The sequence below is a fragment of the Cervus canadensis genome, chromosome 4 (assembly GCF_019320065.1).
Source record: "Cervus canadensis isolate Bull #8, Minnesota chromosome 4, ASM1932006v1, whole genome shotgun sequence".
Classification (NCBI taxonomy): Eukaryota; Metazoa; Chordata; class Mammalia; order Artiodactyla; family Cervidae; genus Cervus; species Cervus canadensis.
This window is the reverse complement of record NC_057389.1, coordinates 37,532,294-37,554,138: the sequence shown is the minus strand read 5'-3', so window position 1 is coordinate 37,554,138 and position 21,845 is coordinate 37,532,294. Positions and strand designations below refer to the sequence as shown.

The window sequence follows — 21,845 nt, the reverse complement described above, 5'->3', positions numbered from 1 at the left end:
GTGATCCCAGCCAAACTGGGGCATCTGGGACACCCAGTGGGAAGGTAAAGTGGGATTCTTCCCTGGTTGAGCTCCCTGCCTTGCTCAGGACACAAAGAAAGGCCCTTAAGGAATGTCCACGATCCCTGCAATTGAAGATTCCTTTGACACACACACACCTACTACGTGCTGAGCCTGGGAGATGGTGGGGCCCAAAACAATCAGGTCCCCGGGCTCACCCTGCCTTTCAGAGCCTCCCCGGTTCCCCTCCTCACAGCAGGCTGTTCTGTTATGGCTGCATCTTCAGGGTCCAGCACAGAGCAGAGTTCAGTAAATAATGAAAGAATGACTGAAAGCACATTTCTGACAGGCTGGCTCAATTCCGGAGTTCACCTCTGGGCTGGAGCTGAGGCTGCGGGTAGTTGTTTTCTCCAGGAGGAAATTGTAAAAATGCCTCCGAGTCAGAGGTGGCATGCGGCCAGCTGGGTCACACACCGGCGTCCCTTCTGGCCGTGAGGGCTTCCCTGTCTCAGGATTGAGCAACTGGCGCGACGACCTCACACGCTGACCCCAGCAAAGCCTGGGCTCCTTTGTGCTCCTCTTTAAAAGGGACTCAAATAATTCCACTGAGTGTAAAAGCAGGGGCGTGCAATGCGGCCCCCTGTCGTGTACATGGCCGGTTTCTGGGGCCAGGGTCAGGCAGTGCTTTGTGCAGAGGGAGGGAGTTCTCCCCTGTAATGAAGGTCACTGCCTTGCAGAATGCCCCTGCCTGCCGATCCGGGCAGCCCCGGACCAGGCCTGACTGGGCTGCCAGCTGCAAAAAAGCTGACAACAAGTCCTCTTCTGAGCTGAAGGCATGGATGTCAGGAGTTCTGGATACTTTGTTATTCCAACTTCTCTGCTTGGAGAAGGGAGGAGGGGGAGAGGGAGAAAGAAGAGGAGGAGGTGGCGGGAGGAGAAGCAAGGCAGCAACCTTGGTCGCCTCTCTCAAGGTCAGAAGGGGAGCCACTTTCAATCATGAGGCCTGGTCCCTGGGGCTGAAGCTTCCATCCAGGTCAGCTGAAATGCGGCTCAGCAGACTCAGAAAGCAGAGGAGCCAGGCATCTCCTGGCAACCTCTCCGGTTGCTGGTTTGAGTCTTGTGGCTATGGCCAAGGAAGACAGTGACCTGCTGGGTGACAAAGGCTGCTGTTGTGTAGTGGCTGAAAGCAAGGACTCGGGGCCACCTGGGTCCTCATCCGGGCCTCTCACCCAATGGGCAAGTTAGCCAACCGCTGGGTCTCTGTCAACTGGAGGAAATATCAGTGCCTACTTCACAGGATGGTTTTGAGGGTAAATGAGCAAATCCACACAAAGAGTTCCAAACACCACCTGGCCTATAAACAATAAATCTTAACCATCCCATGATCACTGAGGACAGAATCTGCCCTCCACCCCCAAATTCTGATTGTAGGAAAAAACTCAGTGGGTTTGCAAGTAGCTTATATTTTATGCTTTCTACTTTTTTCTATTTTCTAATTTTCTACAAGGAACAAATATCATTCTGCCACTGAGGAAAAACAGTTTCAACTTCTCAGAAATCAAGATGCCATTGCTGGGACCCTAGAAGCCAGAACCAGAAAAGTAAGTGCCAGAGAAGGTTCCTAAATGTGGATCTGCCCTCATTCAAGACAAGGATGTAGGGAGAAGGGAGGCATGCTCCTTTAAGACCATCTTGAAAATCTAGGCAAACACAAATAATATAATCTTATCTTGGCGGAATTTCCTGGCAGTCCACTGATTAGGATTCCACGTTCTCACTTCTGAGGGCCCAGGTTCAGTCCCTGGACTGGGAACTAAGATCTGCCAAAAAAGGAAAAAGATTAATCTCATCTGACCTCTCAGGAAAGGCTAGGCTGGCACATTTCCTTTGGGTCTGAAAGGAGTTTTAAAACAAACCTCCTCTCTCGCCTCGTTTCCAAGATCACCAAGAAAAGAGGAACAATGATCCTACAGAAAAAAAGCCATGGTCACGTGCAGCCTGTCCAACACACCAACTATGCCCAATGTATGCCCAAGGATAAGCCCATTAAGAAGTTTGTCATTCAGACTTCCCTCGAGGTCCAGTGGTTAAGAATCCGCCTCCCAATGCAAGGGACATTGGTCCCTGCCACCCCGTGGTCCAGGAAGATCCCACATTCCTCGGGGCAACTAAGCCCACGTGCCACAGCTACTGAAGACCATGCCCTAGAACCCGTGGTCCGCAACAGGAGAAGCCATCGCAAAGAGGAGCTTGTACACAACTAGATAGATGCCCCTACTTGCTGCAACTAGAGAAAGCCCATGCGTAGCAACAAAGACTCAGTGCAGCCAAAAATAAACATTTTCTCTTTTTAAAAAAATTTGTCATTCGGAACATCCTAGAGGCTGCAGCCATCAGGGATGACAACTCTGAAGCAAGTGTTTTCGACGCCTCTGTGCTTCCCAAGCTGTGTGTGAAACAACACTATTGTGTGAACGGTACCATTCACAGCAAAGTAGTCAACCAGGCATCATTCTCAGAAAGCGCTGAAGGACAGAACAGCGCCACCCTGATTTAGACCTGCAGGTGCTGCTCCACGGCCTCCACTGAAGCCCAGGAAAGGAGATGAGTCCTTAAAGACTGAAGAAATACTGTTCTCTGAAAAGACAATAAAACGGAAATCATACTTTTCTTTTTAAAAAATAATTCTATCTATTTTTTTCTTTGGCTGTGCTGGGTCTTTGCTGCCTTGAGGGCTACTCTCCACTTGCAGTGTGCAGGCTTCTCACTGAGGCGCCTCTTGTTGCAGAGCACAGGCTCTAGGGTGCGCGAGGGCTTCAGCATCTGCAGACTGTGGGCTCAGAAGTTGTGCTGCATCGGCTTGGCTGCTCCGTGGCATTTTTCCAGACTAGGGTTCAAACCCGTATCTCCTGCATGGGCAGGTGGATTCTTTACCACTGAGGCACCAGGGAAGCCCAGAAATTATACTGAAGAGGAAAAAAAAGAAAAGAACCGAAAGCTGCCTTGCTGGTCCTACTGTAACCAATGCAGACAACTGGTGGGTGCCTCATGGAGGGCAGAATGCTGTGACCAGAGGTGTGAACACCCCACCACGCAGAGCCCAAGTCTCCCTGGCAAGGCAGGGAGGGGCTCTAACCTGGAGGACAGACTCTGGGTGTGGGGAACTGGTGGCCCGATGATGAAGGACTCTGAACTGCGCCCTCTAAGCCTTCAGCAGTAGCAGGAGGATGCTTATAATGCAATCCTGGCTGTGAGAGCGGACAAAGTACTATAAGACACCAAGCATTGACTACTCGGTGGGTTCAAGGTGACTGTAAATAAGAAGATAAAGATGCCGAGATCCCAGCAGCCAAACCGCAAATAGCATGAGGAGCAGAGAGGGTGCCCAATGTCAATATCCTAGTCATGGTGTGAGCCGAAATGTTCTCCTAACAGGAAGGACACTTGGATCTTCTCAGCAGGGTGACTGGCTTGTTCTTGGCATGTGCCCAGGACTTGCTGGACATGCTTGGCTTGAAGCCTGCTTTCTTAGGATGCGGGCTTGATCTGCTCTGTGCCCTGCGATGTGCCGCTGAGTCTTCCAGGTGAACTCCTGCTGTTCACCCCGTCTCCCTGAGGTTGACATACAGCATGCGTCTGGCATACAGCAAAGGTGAAATACAGGGGGTTGTTTATGACTATTTTACCCATGTGGGGTCAAGGGCTCTTAAACACTGCATGATAAATCAACTCACACAGCTCAAGATTCTCCCTCCCCTCAAAAAAATCTCTGAGACCAGAATAGCAGGCCTTGGCCGAACAGGTCTGGGCACTAGACTTGCTAGGGCAAATGGTGCAGTTTCTCAGTTTCCAGCCCAGTCAGCTGTCTGACAGCCACTTCACACAAAATCCCTCCCCTCAAATAGTTCTAAGCCTGCCAGTCTGCAGAAACAGGAACAGGAAATGGAAAATCACCATGTCCTCGCTCACTGTACAGTAACGCTGGAGCTGCTCGGCGTGGCCCGCACATGACTGACCCCTGTTTCTAGCCCGCCCTGTGCTGTGTGGACACCTCTGAAATACTACGAATTAGAATACACACCACTGACACTGCAGCAGCCTTCTGGAGGAAGTAACACATATCGGTCACATCAAGTGCACGCATCAAAGGTAAGACCCATCCTGACTTCTGAAATGTGAAACCATAGCAGGAAGGAAACACAGGGCCGACCACTCTTGCATGAGAGGCAGGGAGCGCTAAATTATTTCCTGAACAGCCAAGTTTCCTTGCAGATTTGAGCCTAATCCTATAAATAAGTCTCACACTTTTTTGAAGCACACCCCTGAACAAGGCTACCTGGAAAAATTGCCTCCATTTGCATCTGCTGAGACACAGGAGATGCAGGTTCAATCCCTGGGCTGGGAAGATCCTCTGGAGGACGAAATGGCAACCCACTCCAGTATTCTTGCCTGGAAAACCCCATAGACAGAGAAGCTTTGAGGGCTACAGTCCAAAGGGTTACAAAAGGTTGCTCTGACATGACTGAGCATGCAGGCTTAGCCTGTGACTGGTGCCCCAGTGGGGTCCCAAGCATCCCTGGCTTCAGGGGGAGCTGGGGCGTCTTCCTTCATCCCTGTCCAGGAGGGACATCGGGAGAGATTAGAGCTGCTTTCAAGTTTCCGAAATCTCAAAATCTCAGAGGGAGTGATCCCATCCCCCGACTGGCAAAGAAGCTGTTTCTCAGCTGATAAGTAATGAAAGCAGGGGAAGGGGAGGGGAAGGATACAGGGGTGAGAGAGATGGAGGGAGACCGTTAACTGAGAGAAAGACAGGCCTCTTCTAGAATCTACGGAGGCCCAGAGGCACTGCTTCTTTTGGTACCTTCACTAAGAGGTTGATGTTGGACTTAAGAAGCCTTAAAAGCAGTTGTTGTGGGAACTCATTTCTTACCTGGGCATCCTGGACAGGACAAGGCAGAAAGGTGGGATGCAAATGCACTACCCGCTGGGAAGCCCTGGTGGACAGTGATGAGGGGCCAGGATAGGGGAGGGACATGACTCTCCTGACGGTGGAGAAGCGTGGCTCCAAAGGCTCCCGCCCACTAAGTTCAACTGAAGAAAAAAAGGATCTCCTCAGCTGTTGGACTCGGTGCAACCTACCAAAATCTTAAATGCACACACCTCTGACCAAAGCCATCCCATCTGTGGGAATTTATTTCACAGACATACTTCAGTGTGCAAAGATGCAAGGGAAAGGACAGTTGTTGTCACATTGTGTAAAGCAGTGTAAAAAAAAAAAAGATGACACTGTAAATATACATTGACAGAGAAATCATTCTATAGATGTCGGTGTTTATAACATGGAGAACTCTGCACTCAGTGTAAAGAGTAAGGTACATCCACAAAGACTGACGGGAAAGATGTTCCCTAACATACCACAAAGAAAGCACCTTTGGTGTTAACCCATTTGTGCAGATCTAACTGATTCTGATTATTCACGGTGCACAGAGAACCATGCTCCTAGAGGGAAGATACAGGGTTAGGTTCCTGTGAGTCTGATCACAATCAATCAACACATAAGCTTTTTTGGACTTCTCCGGTGGTCCTGTAACCACAGAATCAATCCCTGGTCCAAGAAGATTCCACATGCCGCAGAGCAGCTATGTCCATGTGCCACAGCTACTGAGCCCATGTGCCTGGAGCCCGTGCTCCAAAAGAGAAGCCACGGCAACAAGGAGCCCACGCACAGAAGCTAGAGAAAGCCCAGTCGCAGCAACAAAGACCCAGCGGAGCAAGAAAACCCCCACGTAACCTTTTCTGTGTATTTTTGTTTAATATATCATTGATTCATGATCACTGAACTCACAGCTAACAGCACTATACCTTTCGCCTAAGCAAAGCTAACCTAACACACAAATGTTCTCCGAAGGAGCATACAGCACAGCCTTCCCAAACGCAGCAGAACAGAACACCATAGTTCAACATGATGGTGGGGGCTCATTTCACACAGCAAAGTCTCCAACAAGCAGAAAAATAAGAAAACATGGCACGAAACAGAGCAAAAAAGGCCACCTGATATTTGTTATTAATATGAGAGCTGAAAAGAGAAAGCACAGAGCTGCCCCCCAAAGTTCCAGAAGCGTTGGTTTTGGAGTCACAAATAAAGCCCAGTGAGCAGGTGAATCTGCAAGTACAGAATCTTGGCTCATGAAAGCTGACTGTATGTTTGTATACACATGGAATATTCCTAGAAAATACATTCAATCCGTTTTGGGCAAAGATATAAGAAACTGTTCCCATAAGTTGTCTCTGGAGAGTGGGATGGGCAACAGATTTTTTATTTTATTCTTTGAATCTCATTACAAGTGAGTGTACCATTGCTAATTTTAAAACTCTAGCAGAGGGAGATGGGCCTACTACAGGTAAGCACAGAATGGCAGGACTGACTCAGGCCCGGCTAAGGGAGCCTGCCCTGCAGGAGGCCCCAAGGACAGAGAAGGTCTTATTCTTGCAGAGACCACGGGATCACCCTCCTGCTTGATGCCTCCCTCTCCTGGGGAGAAGGATGAGGGCTGAGATGAAGGCCAGCACTGGACTCAGGCTCAGCTACAAAAAAATGGAAGTCAGAATTTTATCCCAAGAAACACATGGACTCATCTCCCTGAGCTCCCACAGCTTCTCACAAATCAGAAGTCAGGGGCAGGATGCAGCTCACCGACAATTCAGCACTCAGAAACCTTGTTCTCCCAGGGAGTGGGTGGGGGTCCGAAAGTCACAATGAAAGAGAACAGAAGCTTGTTCTGAGAAAGTATAATGAGAATTGGGATTAGCTGTAAAGAAAGAATGATAAAAGGAGGAAGGGAGGGCAATTTTGTTTACTGGGCAGTTTATATAGCTGTTAACCTATGATTCATTCCCTCCCCCACCCCGAGAAATGAAAATAGGTTTACTTTCTCTAGATGTACATAAGTACATCTAGATCTGGAACGATACACCCCAAACTTTGGGAATGTGACTATGGATTTGGGGAGAAACTAATTTTTTTACACTAGGTGCTTCTGTTCCTTTTGGAATCTTTTAAACAATAAAAAGTATACAGTAAAAAAAACCCATAAATATATATATATATAAAGTCTCCTACATGTGAACCTTCAAGTTTCGAACATTCAAAGATGCAAATGTTTGTTCCATCAGTGTCAGGAGTAAGTGAAACTGCAGCCTGCTCTCTGTCTCCTGTTGCTACTGATCCTTCAACTCTGCCGCCTCCCACCTCCTCTCCCTCCTGCAGTCAGTAACACTGCTTACCTGTTCAATCGATACCAGCCCCTGTATGCCAGCGCTGTACTGTACTACTGTACTTTCCAAGGTACTGTACTGCAAGATTAAAAATGTTTTATTTTTTTGCTTCTGTTTTTATGTGTTATTTGTATGAAAAGTATTACAAACTTATTATAGTAGAGTACTGCATAGCAGATTGTGTTAGTCAGGTACCCAGGCTAACTTTGTTGGACTTACGAACAAGTTGGACTTATGAATGCACTCTCAAAATGGAACTCATTCGTATGTCGGAGACTTACTGCATCTCATACTTTTTATATCATCGTTGCAAGATCTTATACTACTTTTAAGGCCTTGCCATCCCAGCAAAATGCCACTGGTCATGCCTCCTGCCTTTCTGGTTTTCTTTCCCTCCCTTTCTCCTTTCTCTCCTTCCCCGGTCCATATCCTGGGGATAAGGACTCAGCACATATTCATCTCTGAACGACAATAACCAGGCAAAGGCAAAACTCCAAGTTTCCTTCAAAAAGTTCAACACAGAATAACCACATATGGGCAGCAATTCCACTCCGACGTTGATACCCAAAAGAATTGAAAATAAATGTTCAAACAAAATTGGTGCTCAAATGTTCACAGCAGCACTAATCCTAGCAGCCAAAAGGTGAAAACCACCCAAATGTCCATCAACATGTGAATGGATAAACAAATTGTGGTCCATCCATACAAGGCTGTATGTATCCATACAGCCGTAACAAGGAATGAGGTACTGAAGTACTGCTACATGCTACAACATGGATGAATCTTTAAAACTTAAAGTAAAAGAAACCAGACATAAAAAGGTCACATATTGTATGATTCCTTTCCATATACAATATCCAGAATAGGCAACTCCAGACAGACACAAAACGGACTGGTGGTTCCCAGGGGCTGGGGATGGGGAGGAATGGGAACTGACTGCTTCACGGGGTACATGGGCACCTTTCGGGATGATGAACGTGTTCTGGAACCAGAGAGAGCTGACGGCTGTGCAACAGCGGTACGTGAACTAAATGCCACAGAACCGCACACTTCACAGCGGTTAAAACGGTAGATTCTATGTTGTGATAAGAATTCTACCTCAATTAAAAAAAATAAAGCAAAATTCCAAACTGTGTGACTTTGGGCCTCTCTGAACCTACAGAATGGGCAGAAGACAGCACGACTACCCGGGCTGGTTGCGAAGCTTCCAAGTGATGTGTGTATGAAGCGGCTGGCATAGGGCTGGGCGTGGAGAAAGGGACCAGTAAACAATGTAGCCACCCCATCAGGACGATGATTATGTGGCACCGTCAAAGCCAACTCACCTGCAGGTGGTGGGGTTTCTGTGTTGTCAATTAAACAACAACAACAACCAAAAGACAGCCGGGGAGGGGTGCTATATAAGATGAAAGACTACAGAAGACAGTGGCTCTATTCAATTTATGGCACACTTATACCTAGCTGAGACTTACAGAAGGAGTCTCTCCAGGCTATCCTGGCGGCTCAGTGGTAAAGAATCTGCCTGCCAATGCAGGAGACATGAGTTTGACCCCTGCGTCGGGAAGATCCCCTGAAGGAGGAAATGGCACCCCACTCCAGTATGCTTGCCTGGGAAATCCCATGGACAAAGGAGACTGGTGGGCTAGTCTATGGGGTCACAAACGAGTCGGACACGGCTTAGCAACTGAACAACAACAGAAGTCTCTCCTCTGTTAAGGAAGGAAATGAAGTTAACTTGGTCATAGAGGGACTTCCCTGATGGTCCAGTGGTTAAGAATCTACTTAGCAATACAGGGATTGAAAAATAAATAAATAAAACTTGATCATAGAGAGGCAAAGGGCGGCTCTGCCACTGGTCCGCCATGGAACAGCCCACAAACTCTTGCTTTTCTTCCTCCTTCCACAGTCTGGAGACGTGGGTCTTTGACCAGCTCCTGTTTTATGGGAGCAGAGAAACTGTGTGTGGGTGAGAAGGTTCCATCTATGCAAGACCCTTACCTGGAAGCAGCTGCAAAAATCCAAGAACTGTCACCTTCTTATCTGGGAATTAATTATTTGCTAGCAAATTAGCAGAACTCAGAACCTCCTGAGCAAGGTGACCTCCCTTGTGGCTGACAGTTGGCCTGGGGAGAGGCGAAGGAGGAATGAATAGGATTTCAGGCTGTCATGGAAACTTTTCTTTCCTGGGGCCTCTGAGCATATGGCAGGTGTCCTGAAAAATCCGTTCCTGCCACTCGAGGCTGGCTGCCGCCCTCAGACATGTGGGTGTGTGTGGGGGGTCCGCCTCTCGGTCTGAAAGGTCCCCTCCCTCTGCCATGGCAGCCACGGCACAAAGAAGTCCCCAGTGCACACCTCCCGCCCCAGCTCCCCAGACAGACGCCGGAGCCTCAGTGGCCCCATGGAAATCCAAGTCCCCCACCCCAGGGGTCTCGAAGCAGCCCACAGATCACAGACAGCAGCAAGCCAGAGGCCATGGCACAGACTCCCCGAGGGCCCCCCGAAATGCGACGCCCGTTCTGCCTTCCGCTAACAGGGATGTCTCACCAGCCCCACAGCTCCTCCCAAGACCAAAGAGAGCTGCGAGCTGATGTGGGACTTTGAAGTTAGCAAGCAGGCCAGTCTCCCAGCAAACCGGGCTCCCCTATATCACAGGGGAAAGCCAGCTGGCCCAAGGTAAAGAAAATCACAAGTCAGAAGGCTGTAAACCCAAAGCTGGCAAAGGGATTATAGATAACAGCAGGTGGCAGGTGCCAGGGTGGAAAACAAGGCAGAATTAAAAACTCTAATGCCATGTGTTTGGAACTGGGTGATGGTGATGAAGGGTTCATAGCAGTGTGCCAGGGATAGACAAAGCCACTGGAGAAAATGGGCATAATCTTCTTGAAGCATCAGTGGGAAGCAAAAAGATTGGGCAAGGGCCCCCTGTAATAAAATAGGACAATAACATAATGTAGCGACGAAGGCAATATCTGATTAGATATCAAGGAACTGTGACCGCAGCTGGTCACTTTGGGGTATCCACTCCTCTGCATTAAGGGCAACCTGGAGAAGTGCGGACGCCCCACTCTAAAGGAACCCTTGGCTCCATTCATTTCCTTTAGCCCACAAATACTACATCCTGAGGCCTCACTATGTTGTCCTTTACCCTCTGAAACTCACTGCTTAGGGGCGTGTGCTGCTCACTCACTCAGTCCTGTCTGACTCTTGGACTGTAGCCTGCAGGTTGGACTTCGACCCCATGGACTGTAGGCTGCAGGTTCCTCTGTCCATGGGATTCTCCAGGCAAGAATACTGCAGTAGGTAGCCATTCCCTTCTCCAAGGGACCTTCCCGACCCAGGAACTGAACTAGCATCTCCAGAATCTCCTGCGCCTCCTGCACCACAGGTGGATTCTTTGCAGCTGAGCCATCAGGGAAGCCTGCTCAGTGGAGGAGGTGGGTTTTAATTAAAAATCCACGACGCTATGGAACTGTACATCAGAGACACTGTACATACACCCCACTCACTCTGCAGGCAGTGGTGGAGGCTTTCTTAGGGATGCAAGCATGGGACCCGAGTGCTGTCTAACCAAGACCAGAGGGGCAGGGGAAGAGAATGGGAAGCGCTCTGGGCAGGGGGAACAGCATATGCAAAGCTCTGTGACAGGGGAGCAGGGGAACTGGCTGGAACCCAGGGATGGAAGGGGAGAAAGGCATGAGGTCAGAGAGGCAGGACCCTGATGGCTGGTCCTTTTAAGACCGTCAGTAAACCAGGGGGCGATTTTAAAGTGGCAGCATGGTATGGCAGACTGTGTTTGAGCCAGACCAGGAGCATGTTCATTTCCTACCTAGGCAGACAGACAGATGGTCAAAGCCACGCTGTGTTTTAGTGAGGCCTCATCAAAAGAGGCCTGTGCCCAGGCCTGACAAATATATGAAGGGTCCTGCTTGGGCCCCACACAAGCAGTCACATTTCTAAACACGTCTAAGGACAATGGTTGCTAGAGTTCCCCACCCACCCACCTAGCACATTCAGAGGCCTTATGTCAGAAAGGAGGAAATATGGGGTTAAGACACAGATTCTGGCATCGTGCATTTCTGGGCTCAAATCCTATCTGCTATAGATCCAAGGCAAATTTCTTAACCTCTCTGTGCCTCGGTGAAATGCAGGTATTCAAACATCTGTCTTCTAGAGTCATTATGTGGATTATTTTAAGATCAAGTTGCTAAAATCCTTATGCCTTATAGCCTGGTACATTTTAAATGCTTCCCTGGTGGCTCAGACGGTAAAGAGTCTGCCTGTAGTGCGGGAGACCCAGGTTTGATCCCTAGGCCAGGAAGATCTCCTGGAGAAGGAAATGGCAACCCACTCCATATTCTTGCCTGGGAAATCCCATGGATGGAGGAGGGGTCGCAAAGAGCTGGACACGACTGAGCAGCTTCACTTCTTCGCATTCAGCTAAGGATGAATACAGAAGACGCACAAAGACCACGGAAATGTAGAACAATTCGGGAGCACGTGGGCTCATGGAGCGGGAGGGAAGGAGGCGGGTTCCACGTACTTGCAAGCAGGAGGCAGGAGACGGCCGCGGCGTAGAGCTGCTTGGAGGTGGTGACGTCACAGCGGTCCAGGAAGTGGTCCAGCAGGTAGACGGCCAGGTGCCGGGCGGCGGGGCAGAGCTGGCAGCGGCTGCTCAGCAGGGCCAAGATGTCGACGAAGAACCGGCGGCTCTTCAGCAGCGGGGAGTGAGCCCGGAAGGTGGGCAGCTTCAGCTCCTGGAACAGGCAGGGCAGAAGAGGGCGTCAGGGCTGCCTCCCGGGAGCCTCAGGGCCCACCTGCTGGCTGGTGAGGGAGCACCAATTCCCTCCATTCCCTCTTCACCTTCCTTCAAGCCCCACATGGCAGTCGCTCTGTTCTAGAAACTCTTGGACCATCTCCCTCCCACCCTCGCTGAGCACAGGCTCGTGAAGTGTCAAGAACGTGAAGACAGAGGCAAGGGTGATAGCCTGGTCATTCCCAGCAAAAGGTTGACTGCCTGAGATGCACAGGCCATAAAACACATAGGAGGACTTAAGTTGGGAGTCTCAAATCCAAATTCGGGTTTTTCCACTCAAGCAGGTTGTATGACCTTGGTCAGCCCACCTTCACCTTGGCTTCCTTTCCAACAGCTGAGGATAAAATGAAAAGTGGATGTAAAGCCCCAAGCAACCTCTCAGGGTCCTCGGCTTAATTTCCTCTATGGGCGGGATTGTTGAGAAACACTGCTTTGAAAAAAATTCAGTGTAAGAAAAATTGTTAATTTTGAGCACAAGGACTTCCCTGGTGGTCCAGTGGTTAAGACTCCACGCTCCCAATGCAGGGGGGCCAGGTTCAATCCCTGGTCAGGGAACTAGATCCCACACGCCACAACTAAGACTTCACACGCCACAACTAAGAGTTCATATGCCACAACTAAAGATCTCGTACGCCACAACTACAACATCCTGCATGACACAATGAAGATCAGAGACCCTGAGTGCCACAACTCAGACCTGGCCCAGCCTAATGAAAACTAGAGTACAGAGGACTCCAAAGAGCCTTCACCCAGATTCATTAGTTGTTATCTTACCTTTTCTTTCTCTATACATACACTTTTTCTAGAAGTAAGTTCTAGCCATCATATGTCCCCTGAGGAGGTGACTCTTCCTTCGTAATTTATGTACTACTGTGTCATCTGAATTTATCAGTCTAACACAAGTAAATGCAATAAGAGAATTATCTCACCCAAGATTTTGATGAATGAAAAAATTTTCTTATACCTCTACCATACATTTAAGCAAGCAGACCAGACACAATTTACTTAGGAAACGTCTTAGCAACATTTTGTCAAAAGGGGGAACAAAAAAGAAGCAAAAATCCAGGAAAAACAGAAAGAAGAAAACTGCAGAAAAGGAACTGTGAGTGCCCACTAAGGGCAGGTTAACTGGGGGATGAGATTAAAACAGACCAGTGACCCTCCCCTGTCTAACACCCTCTTTTAACCCTGGGGCTGTGAATAGCTTTGGGACAAGGAGATATCTGTTCATTCACTCATTTAAGAGATACCAATTCATTCATTTCACTCAATAAGTATCAAGTAACTTCTATATATCAGGCATTATTCTAGGCAGAGGGGGTATAATCAGGAATGAGATAGACACAGACATGAATGTAAGATTAAAACTATAAAACTAAAAAAAAAAAAAAAAAACTATAAAACTCTTAAAAAAAAAAAAAGGAGCAAATCTTTATGATTAGGTTAGGCAGTGGTTTCTTTGATATGACATACAAAACAGAAGGAACCAAAAAGAAAAAGAAAAAACTGCATAAGTTGGACTTCAAAATTTAAAACTTTCAAAAGACACCATCTAGAAGATGAAAAGATAACCCACAGGATGGGAGAAAATATTTGGAAATCATAGATCAGTAAGAGACTCTAATTCAGAATATACAAAGAACTCTTACAACTCATCAATAAAAAGACCAACAACCCAATTTAAAAATGGGCAAATGATTGAACAGATATTTCTTCAAAGAAGGTATAGAAATTGCCAATAAGCACACAAAAAGATGCTCAACATTACTAATCTTTAGGAAAATGCAAAGCAAAACCACAATCAGATACCACTTCACATCTATTAGATTGGCTATTATAAAAACAAAAATGGAAAATAAACACATGTTGGTGAGAATGTGAACAAATTGGAACCCTCATACACTGCCGGTGGGAAAGAAAAATGGTGCAGCCACTGTGGAAAATGATTTGGCAGCTCCTCAAAATGTAAAAGAGTTACCGCATGACCTAGCAATTCCAATCCTTGGTGTATACTCAACAGAAATGGAAACAGATGACCACACAGAAACTCATTCTGGAACGTTCATAGCAGCATTATTCATAATAGCCCCAAAATGAAAACAACCTAAGTGTCCACCAACTGATGAATGGAAATATATGGAATACCCATCCCATGGAATATTATTATTCCACAAAAAGGAATGAAATACTGATACATGTTACAACTTGGATGAACCTTGAGCACTTTATGTTAAGTGAAAAAAAATCCAGTCATAAAAGGCCACATATCATAGGACTCTCTTTATATGGAATGTGAAGCACAGGAAAATATTAGGGAACTATAGCCCAAAACTGTCTGCCTTGGTCAGGCATGGTAATAACCACTTGCATGAGTTGTCTCACAACAGGAAGGTCCCCATAAGGAAGACAGTGCTGCCACTGAAAACTAACCAGGAAAATTTGGGAGGGGCCAAAAGGAGAGAGGAATCACCAAGCCATAGTATGTTCTGCTAACCTCCCAGAAACCCTCCCTTGGCAGAGAGACCCTGGCGCCACCAGGAAGGACCCCAGTCAGACCAAAGTGGGCATGAGCAAGATGACTGGCCACAGACAACCTGGTAAGCTAATCCCATGACCATAATAACTGAGACTGTGAGCCATGTGGCAGAGGAACCCTCTGCCCAGGAGGAGGGAACCCCCTCCTGGGTCCCCTCATCCCACTGTTCTCTGCCTGGGCACCCCTTCCCAATAAAGTCTCTTGCTTTGTAAGGACATGTGTCTCCTCGGACAATCTGCTTCCGAGTGTTAGACAAGAGCCCACTCTTGAGCCCTGGAAGGGGTCCCCCTTCTGGTAACAAATCCGTACAAACAGAAAGTAGATTAGTGACTGCAGGAAGCTGGGGGCACGTAGGAAGGTTAACAGCAGAGGGAACCTACTAATGGATATGAGGGTTCTTTTACGAATAATGAAAATGTTCTTAAATTAGATAGTGTCAATGGTTGCACAACTCTGTGAATACACTAAAAGCAACTGAATGTGTACTTCAAAAGGGTGAATGTTATGGTATGTGAATGATATCTCAATAAAGTTGTTATAAAAAAAATTAGATGGGCACATCACCCACTCTAATGGAGTTTATGGCCCTGCTGGAAAGAGATGACCATCAAAGGGTAAGGCAACTGCAGAATTCCAAACCGGGATCAGCACTGCAGAGGAAAGCTGTGGACGCTGGTAAAGATGCTCGTCTTCCCTGAGGGAGGGGAGGTCTGCCCTCTGAATGCAAACCCTGTAGAGATTTCAAGCTAGGATCTCTTCTCTGACTTATTCCCCCAGAGCCTGAGGCCACAACACCACTCTCTCAGTAGCCCTAAAGCTGTGATCCTGGAAGGTGCCTGATCAATTATTTCCTGTCCCTAACATTACACATGAAGAAACTGAATGTGACAAAGTCCTAAAACCCCAGGGGTTAACTAACAAGAAATATTAGATCTGAGACTAGAAGAATTTTAATGTATCCTTTTCCTCAACCTTTTATTATTTTTTTAAAATCATGAAGAAAATCTTTTCTAATAAACAATTTTAAATTGAAGTATAGTTGATTCACAATATTTTGTTAATTTCAGGTTACAGCAAAGTAATTCAGCTAACATACATATTTTTTCAGATTCTTTTCCACTATAGGTTATTACAAAATATTGAATACAGTTCCCTGTGCTATACAGTAAATCTTTATTCTTTAAATATTTTATATGCATCTGTTAATCCCATATTCCTAATTTGTCCACCGCTCCTTTCCCCTTTGGTAACAAAGTTTGTTTTTTATGTCTGTGAGTCCATTTCTGTTCTATAAATAAATTCATTTACATTATTTTTAGATTCCACATATAAGTGATACAACATATTTGTCTTTCTCTACCTGACTTACTTCATTTAGTAAGTCACATGATAATGCTGCTGCAAATGGCATTATTTCATTTCTTTTTTTAATGGCTGAATAATAATCTGCTGTATATATGTACCACATCTTCTTTATCCATTCATCTGTTGATGTACATTTAGGTTGCTCCCAAGTCTTGGCTATTGTGCTGCTATGAACACTGGTGTGCATGTATCTTTTAGAGATAGAACTTTCATCTTTTCTGGATATATGCCCAGGATTGGGATTGCTGGATAATATGGCAACTCTATTTTTAGTTTTTTAGGGAACATCCATACTGTTTTCCACAGTGGCTGCACCAATTTACATTCCATTCCCTGGTGGTTCAGTGGTCAAGAATCTACCTGCAATGCAGGAGACGTGGGTTCTCTCCTTGGGTCGGGAAGATACCCCCGGAGAAGGAAATGTCAACCCACTAGTTTTCTTGCCTGGGAACTCCCACGGACAGAGGAGCCTGGTGGGCTACAGTTCACAGAGTCGCAAAGACTTAGTGACTAAACAACAAAGCCGTGTAGAGGGGTTCCCTTCTCTCCACATCCTCACCAGCATTTATTATGCATAGACTTTTTAAATCATGGACAAAATCTTCACTTCTTTAAGGAACAGATTTGACTTCTTTGGGTATTTTTCATCTTCATTGTTTGATGGAGTCATGCTACCATCATGGGACTTCGAGCTCCTTGAGGGTTCGAGCCTGGGTCTGCTCTTACTCCTTGTTTTGCCACTGCCCTGGTGTGACAAAAACATGGTCAGATGTCTGGAATTAAACGGTGAAGGAAGGGAGGCGGGGAGAAGAAGGGAGGGACTGCAGTGGTGAGTACTGACTACCCGGGGTGCAGAGGAAGGTGTGGCCACTTGTGTAGAGTAGCAAGTCAGTGGGAACCTCAAGGAGACCTGTCTAGTCAGATTCTAGAAGGACGTCTAGGAACTAACCTGCTGAAGATGAAGGGGAAAAGGAAGTTCAGCTGGAAACACAGCACCGGCAAGGCCACACTGGTGTCCCATGTGGGGAAGCTGGAGCCCTTGGACAAGCCAGAGAGGGAGAGTATGCCTGAACAAAGCAGGCTGCGAGGGTGGACAGGGTCTCAGTCTATGTGTCCTGCTAAGATGGTAAAGAACGCACCTGCCAATGCAGGAGACATAAGAGACACAGGTTCAATCCCTGGATCAGGAAGATCCCTTGGGGAAGGGCATGGCAACCCACTCCAGTGTTCTTGCCTAGAAAATCCTATGGACGGAGGAACCTGGCAGGCTACAGTCCATGGGGTCACAAAAGAGTTGGACGCGACTGAAGGGATTTAACACGTAAGATATTCCACCTGTCCTGTGGGCAATGGGAGCCAGCGAAGGGTTTGGAGCAGGGCAATGACAGTGAAGGGTTTAGAGCAGAGTGGCCTTGCAGGGAAGATCTCTCAGTCAGCCTCGCCCTGGTATATAGCCAGACAGCTGGTAGCAGCAGCCAATTTGTGGCTGCAGCCCTCTGATCACCAGGACCCCCTCCCCACCCTCCGGCAGCCCCCACAAGCTTGCAGCCTACTTGGGTATTTCCTTTAAGCAGAGGGTTCTAAGGCCTCTTGACAAGAAGCAACAACAATCTCAGATTCTTAGTGTTCCATAGGCAACAGCTGCCGGAAATTAGCGAAGTGACCTTTGGCCCGGGTTGCACTGCCCTCATCCAGGCGGTTCAAAGGCTCCAAACACAAGAAGTCAGATATGCAATGTCCTGACTTCTCTCTGGTTTTAGCTCAGCCCAACAGAGCTTCACTCCCATCCTCTGCATTTTTCCTTGTGTAGAAGAAGCTCAAAGCAAGATGCTGTAGGTCTTTCCTCTGCACAACCCCCTGCAGAAAGAGCCCACTGGCTTGAGCGGATTCTCTGAGGAAGCCCTCGGTACATAAAACAGCTACGGACCTTTGGAACAGGCAACAACAGCTCAAGAAGGAGTCAGCAGGTAGGGCTTCATGGAAAAGGCTGTTCTCAAGGGTGTGCAGGCTTCTAGGAAAGAGAACAGCTGTCTGTGATGCTCCCCAGCTCCATTTCTGCTCGTCCCTCAGACACAGGTTTAATCGTCACTTCCAAACAGAGGCTTTCTCTGACCCCTCATCATTCTAAATCAGGTGCCCCTTGTAAGCACGCTGTTCTTCAGGGCCAGATATTTACTTATTTACGTGTCTCTTCCTGCTAAACTCTAGCTGCAAAGAGCAGGAGTCACATCCACCCTGCCAATACCAACTGCCCAGAGCCTGGCACAGGGGCAGGTGTTAAAAAAAATCTCTGCCTAAGTTAAAAAAAGGAATGAACATCTATCAGAAGGCAAGGAGGAAATGTACGTGCATGTTACTAAGTGAAAGAAGGCAATCTGAAAAGCCAACATACTATGATTCCAACTATATGACAACCTGGACTAGGAAAAACTACGGAGAAAGTGAAGAAAAAGATCAGTGGTTTGCCAGAGGTTGGGTGGGGGAGAGATGAACGGGGAGCACAGAGGACTTTCAGGGCAGTTAAACTACTCGGTACAGTCTGTAACGGTGGAGACATGTCATTCCACATTTGCCCAAACTCACAGAACGTACACCACCAAGAGTGAACCCCAGTGTAAACTGTGGTCTCGGGGTAATGCGTTTATGTAGGTTCACTACAGGAGCGCTTCCTGAGCTGCCCCTCACTGGCTGCTCTTTTGTTTCTGGAATTCAAGTGACGATTTGTAGGTTCACTGACTGTTAACAAATGGACCCTTCTGGTGGGGGCTGTGGATGCGGAGGGGAGGCGGGGTACAGGGGACATCTCTGTACCTTCTGTTCAATACGCTGTGAACCTAAAACTGCCTGAAAACACAAAGTCAGTTAAAATATAAGAATGAACACAAGGATATCCCTCCCTGTTCCAAATACACTCCCCCACATTTAAGGGAACAGCCCTGCACGGATTGTAACGTTAGGCAGTTCTGGGGTGGAATCTCACCTCCGCTATTTACTAACCCTGGACATATGAATTCTGAACCCCAGTGTCCTCACCTGAAAAGGAGGTCACACTGTCATAATGTAAAGCGTTATTTAAATGGCACTTAACAGCACCTAGGCCTGCCTTTCCCTCACACTGGGCAACCAACCTTCAGATAAGTTGAGCTTATCTGCCTCTGTCGGGCTCTCAAAGGAACCTGATTTGTACTGCTGAAGGAGACGTTCTACCTGAGGGTTTACAGCTGGGCTAGGGTGGGGAGAGGGGGGTGGCGGTGCAGAGAAAACAGCCTGCCTCCACGTGCTCTGCAGAGAGCCAAAGGAAATTAGGACTCTGAGCCTTCGCTTCTGCTCAGCACCTCAGAGCAGGTGATTCTTTGGGAAAGGAACAAACCAGGATGCCAGCATGCCTACCCTGTTTAGTTGAGAGTCTGGCCAATTATTCCCCTAACCCAATTGAAAGAGGGGGGGTGCCGGCGGGGGCGGGGGGGGGGGAAGGCATCCATTACAAGGGCTTTGCTCTGAGGATCGCATTCCTCCCGGAGCACTCTTGACCTAAGGCAGCTCGAAGCAGCTGGGTGCACGAAGCCAGCCCCTCTGCTGAGCCGCCTGAATTCCAGAAACAAAAGAGCAGCCAGCGAGGAGGGGCTCAGGAAGCGCTCCTGGATTAGGCAGGCACTTGGCAGGCAGGCAGGCAGCTGCTGGCGAGGGCGGAAAGGGGGCAGGAACCGGCCAGGCAGGCTGACCGTGCTCGTGGTGGGGCCAGGGGCAGCATCAGCGTGGCCGGCACAAAAGCCACACGGAGAAGGGGCGGGGCGGAGGGGCAGGCAGAGGCTTCCTGAAACTCTCCCTCCCTAGACCTTTATCACCTGAGCCAGATGGGGAGAGCTTTTGTCTGCCCTTCCAGAAGGTTGATTGCCCAGTTTGAGCAGGTGGGGGCACAAAGACAGATGGTTGTGATGGGGTTGGGGAGGGCAGGTAGGTGGGAATCCACCTTTAAAAAAAACACCAAAAACCTGCTTTTGCTATCTCAGTTGTTATTGTTTAGTTGCTAAGTCCTGTCCGATTCCTTTGTGACCCCATGGACTGTAGCCCACCAGGCTCCTCTGTCCGTGGGATTTCTCGGGCAAGAATAGTGGAATGTTTGCCTTGCCCTCCTCCAGGGGATCTTCCCAAGCCAGGGATTGATCTGGTACAGTTAAGGGCAAATGAACATCTGCTGAATGAGGGAATGAATGTATTAATGAATGAATGGAGTGTTGTGTGATGAACACAGGTACAACCCAAGCAACACCAATTGAGGGAACTTTCCTCCACCTGGCGCCTTCTCTGCCCTCCTCCCCCAGGTCTCCCTTACCTGGTCCTGCACTCTTCCCTGGGGGTAACCAACATAGTTGGGGGACAGTCCCGGGATGAGAAACCCCAGAGGTGCCATCCTGGAGGAGAGGAAGGTGATGGGTGTCAAGACAGGCTGGAGTCCTTTAGAAATACTCTCCTGCCTGCCCAAGGGCTCTTCCAGAGGCTTCCAAAGCAGAAAGAGGGCTGCCTGAGAGGGGCAGGGCCCCGAGAAAGACCAGGGACAAGTGAATCATGACCAACACGAAGCCCCAAACCAAGTTACACACAGAGGCGGCAGGGCCGCCCGGAGCCCAGGCGTCCAGACCCCTCCCTCATCCCCAGCACTGAGGCACTCACTGACCTTGGCAGAGGTGGCAAACCCTGCACTCTTGCGCTGGGCTTAGATGTGTCTGGGAACAGGAGTGAGGCCAGCTCCAAGGGCAGTCTGATAGACCCGGAGCCCACAGCCAGGAGAGCTGGGCGGGGACCCCAGCCTGTCACTGCTGCAGGACAGATGGGCAGGAAATTCAGAGTGTGCTCCTCACACTCAGGCTCTGCTCACACTTTGAGGCTAACCTCAGAGGGCTCTGAAGGTCACATGCACTGTGAAAGTTCAGCCGGTCACCCCTGGTTTCTCACGATGGGAGGAAAGGAAGTCTTCATTTGACCCCGTGGTGTCCTGCACTGTGTTACTTTCTAATTGCCTATTAACCCACTCTTCCTGCCGATCTCAACTTAAAAGTCACTTCTGAAGAGAGTGTCCCCAGGGCATGCCCCTGTCAGAACTCAGGGGCATCCAGGACTTTCTATCCATCCCTCCACCCATCAGTCCACTGTCCTCCTTCACCCCTGACTGCAGACATCATGAGGGCAGGGACTGGGTTCGTCTTGTTCAGCTCTGGGACACCAATGCCTGACACAAAAGAGATACTCAATTCTTATAATCTCCAAATTTTGGGAACGGTAAACACTTGAAATGAAAAGGCAGGAAAAAACGAGTTACTCCTGATCTTATGTTGAATAAAACTATTCATCTAGCAGGGCAATTCAAACTACTCAAAGCCTGATGGTGTGGGTAAGGGTGTGGGTGATGCGATTCTAAACACTCAAAGCCTGGCAGTGTAGGGGTGGGGTTTGGGGGTGATGCTGAATTCCAGGGGAAAGACAAAGCTGTCCTTGCCTTGTGGTGGCCTGTGCCTCAGTCTACCCAGCAGCAACATAGGGTAACCAAGGAGGAAGCAGGTCAGTGTTTACAGAGGACTGGAAGCTTTAAGAATCTAAATCATACCCTCCATGCTTGGTCATTCCAAAAACACTGCTTCCTGACATGTGTCCCATGACACCCCAGCCCCTGAAGAAGAGGATTCTGTGGGCCATTAGTTTGGGAAACACTGCATACCACATTGTGTGTGCATGCTCAGTCACTCAGTTGTGTCCAACTCTTTGTGATCCCACATACTGTCGCCCACCAGGCTCCTCTGTCTATGGGATTCTTCATGCAAGAATACTGGAGTGGGTTGCCATTTCCTACACCAGGGGATC

At 48.2% G+C, this 21,845-nt stretch overlaps 1 protein-coding gene across 4 annotated transcripts in view; it reads right to left on the bottom strand.

Moving 5' to 3' along the window:
• The window catches only part of CCNJL (cyclin J like), a 105,623-nt gene that overhangs the window by 21,511 nt on the left and 62,267 nt on the right, over nt 1-21,845 (bottom strand). For all 4 annotated transcript variants that reach the window (XM_043464811.1, XM_043464812.1, XM_043464809.1 and 1 more), the window contains exon 3: nt 11,816-12,029. In XM_043464811.1, the coding sequence (XP_043320746.1) occupies nt 11,816-12,029 (214 nt within the window). The remainder of the gene's footprint in view (nt 1-11,815; nt 12,030-21,845) is intronic.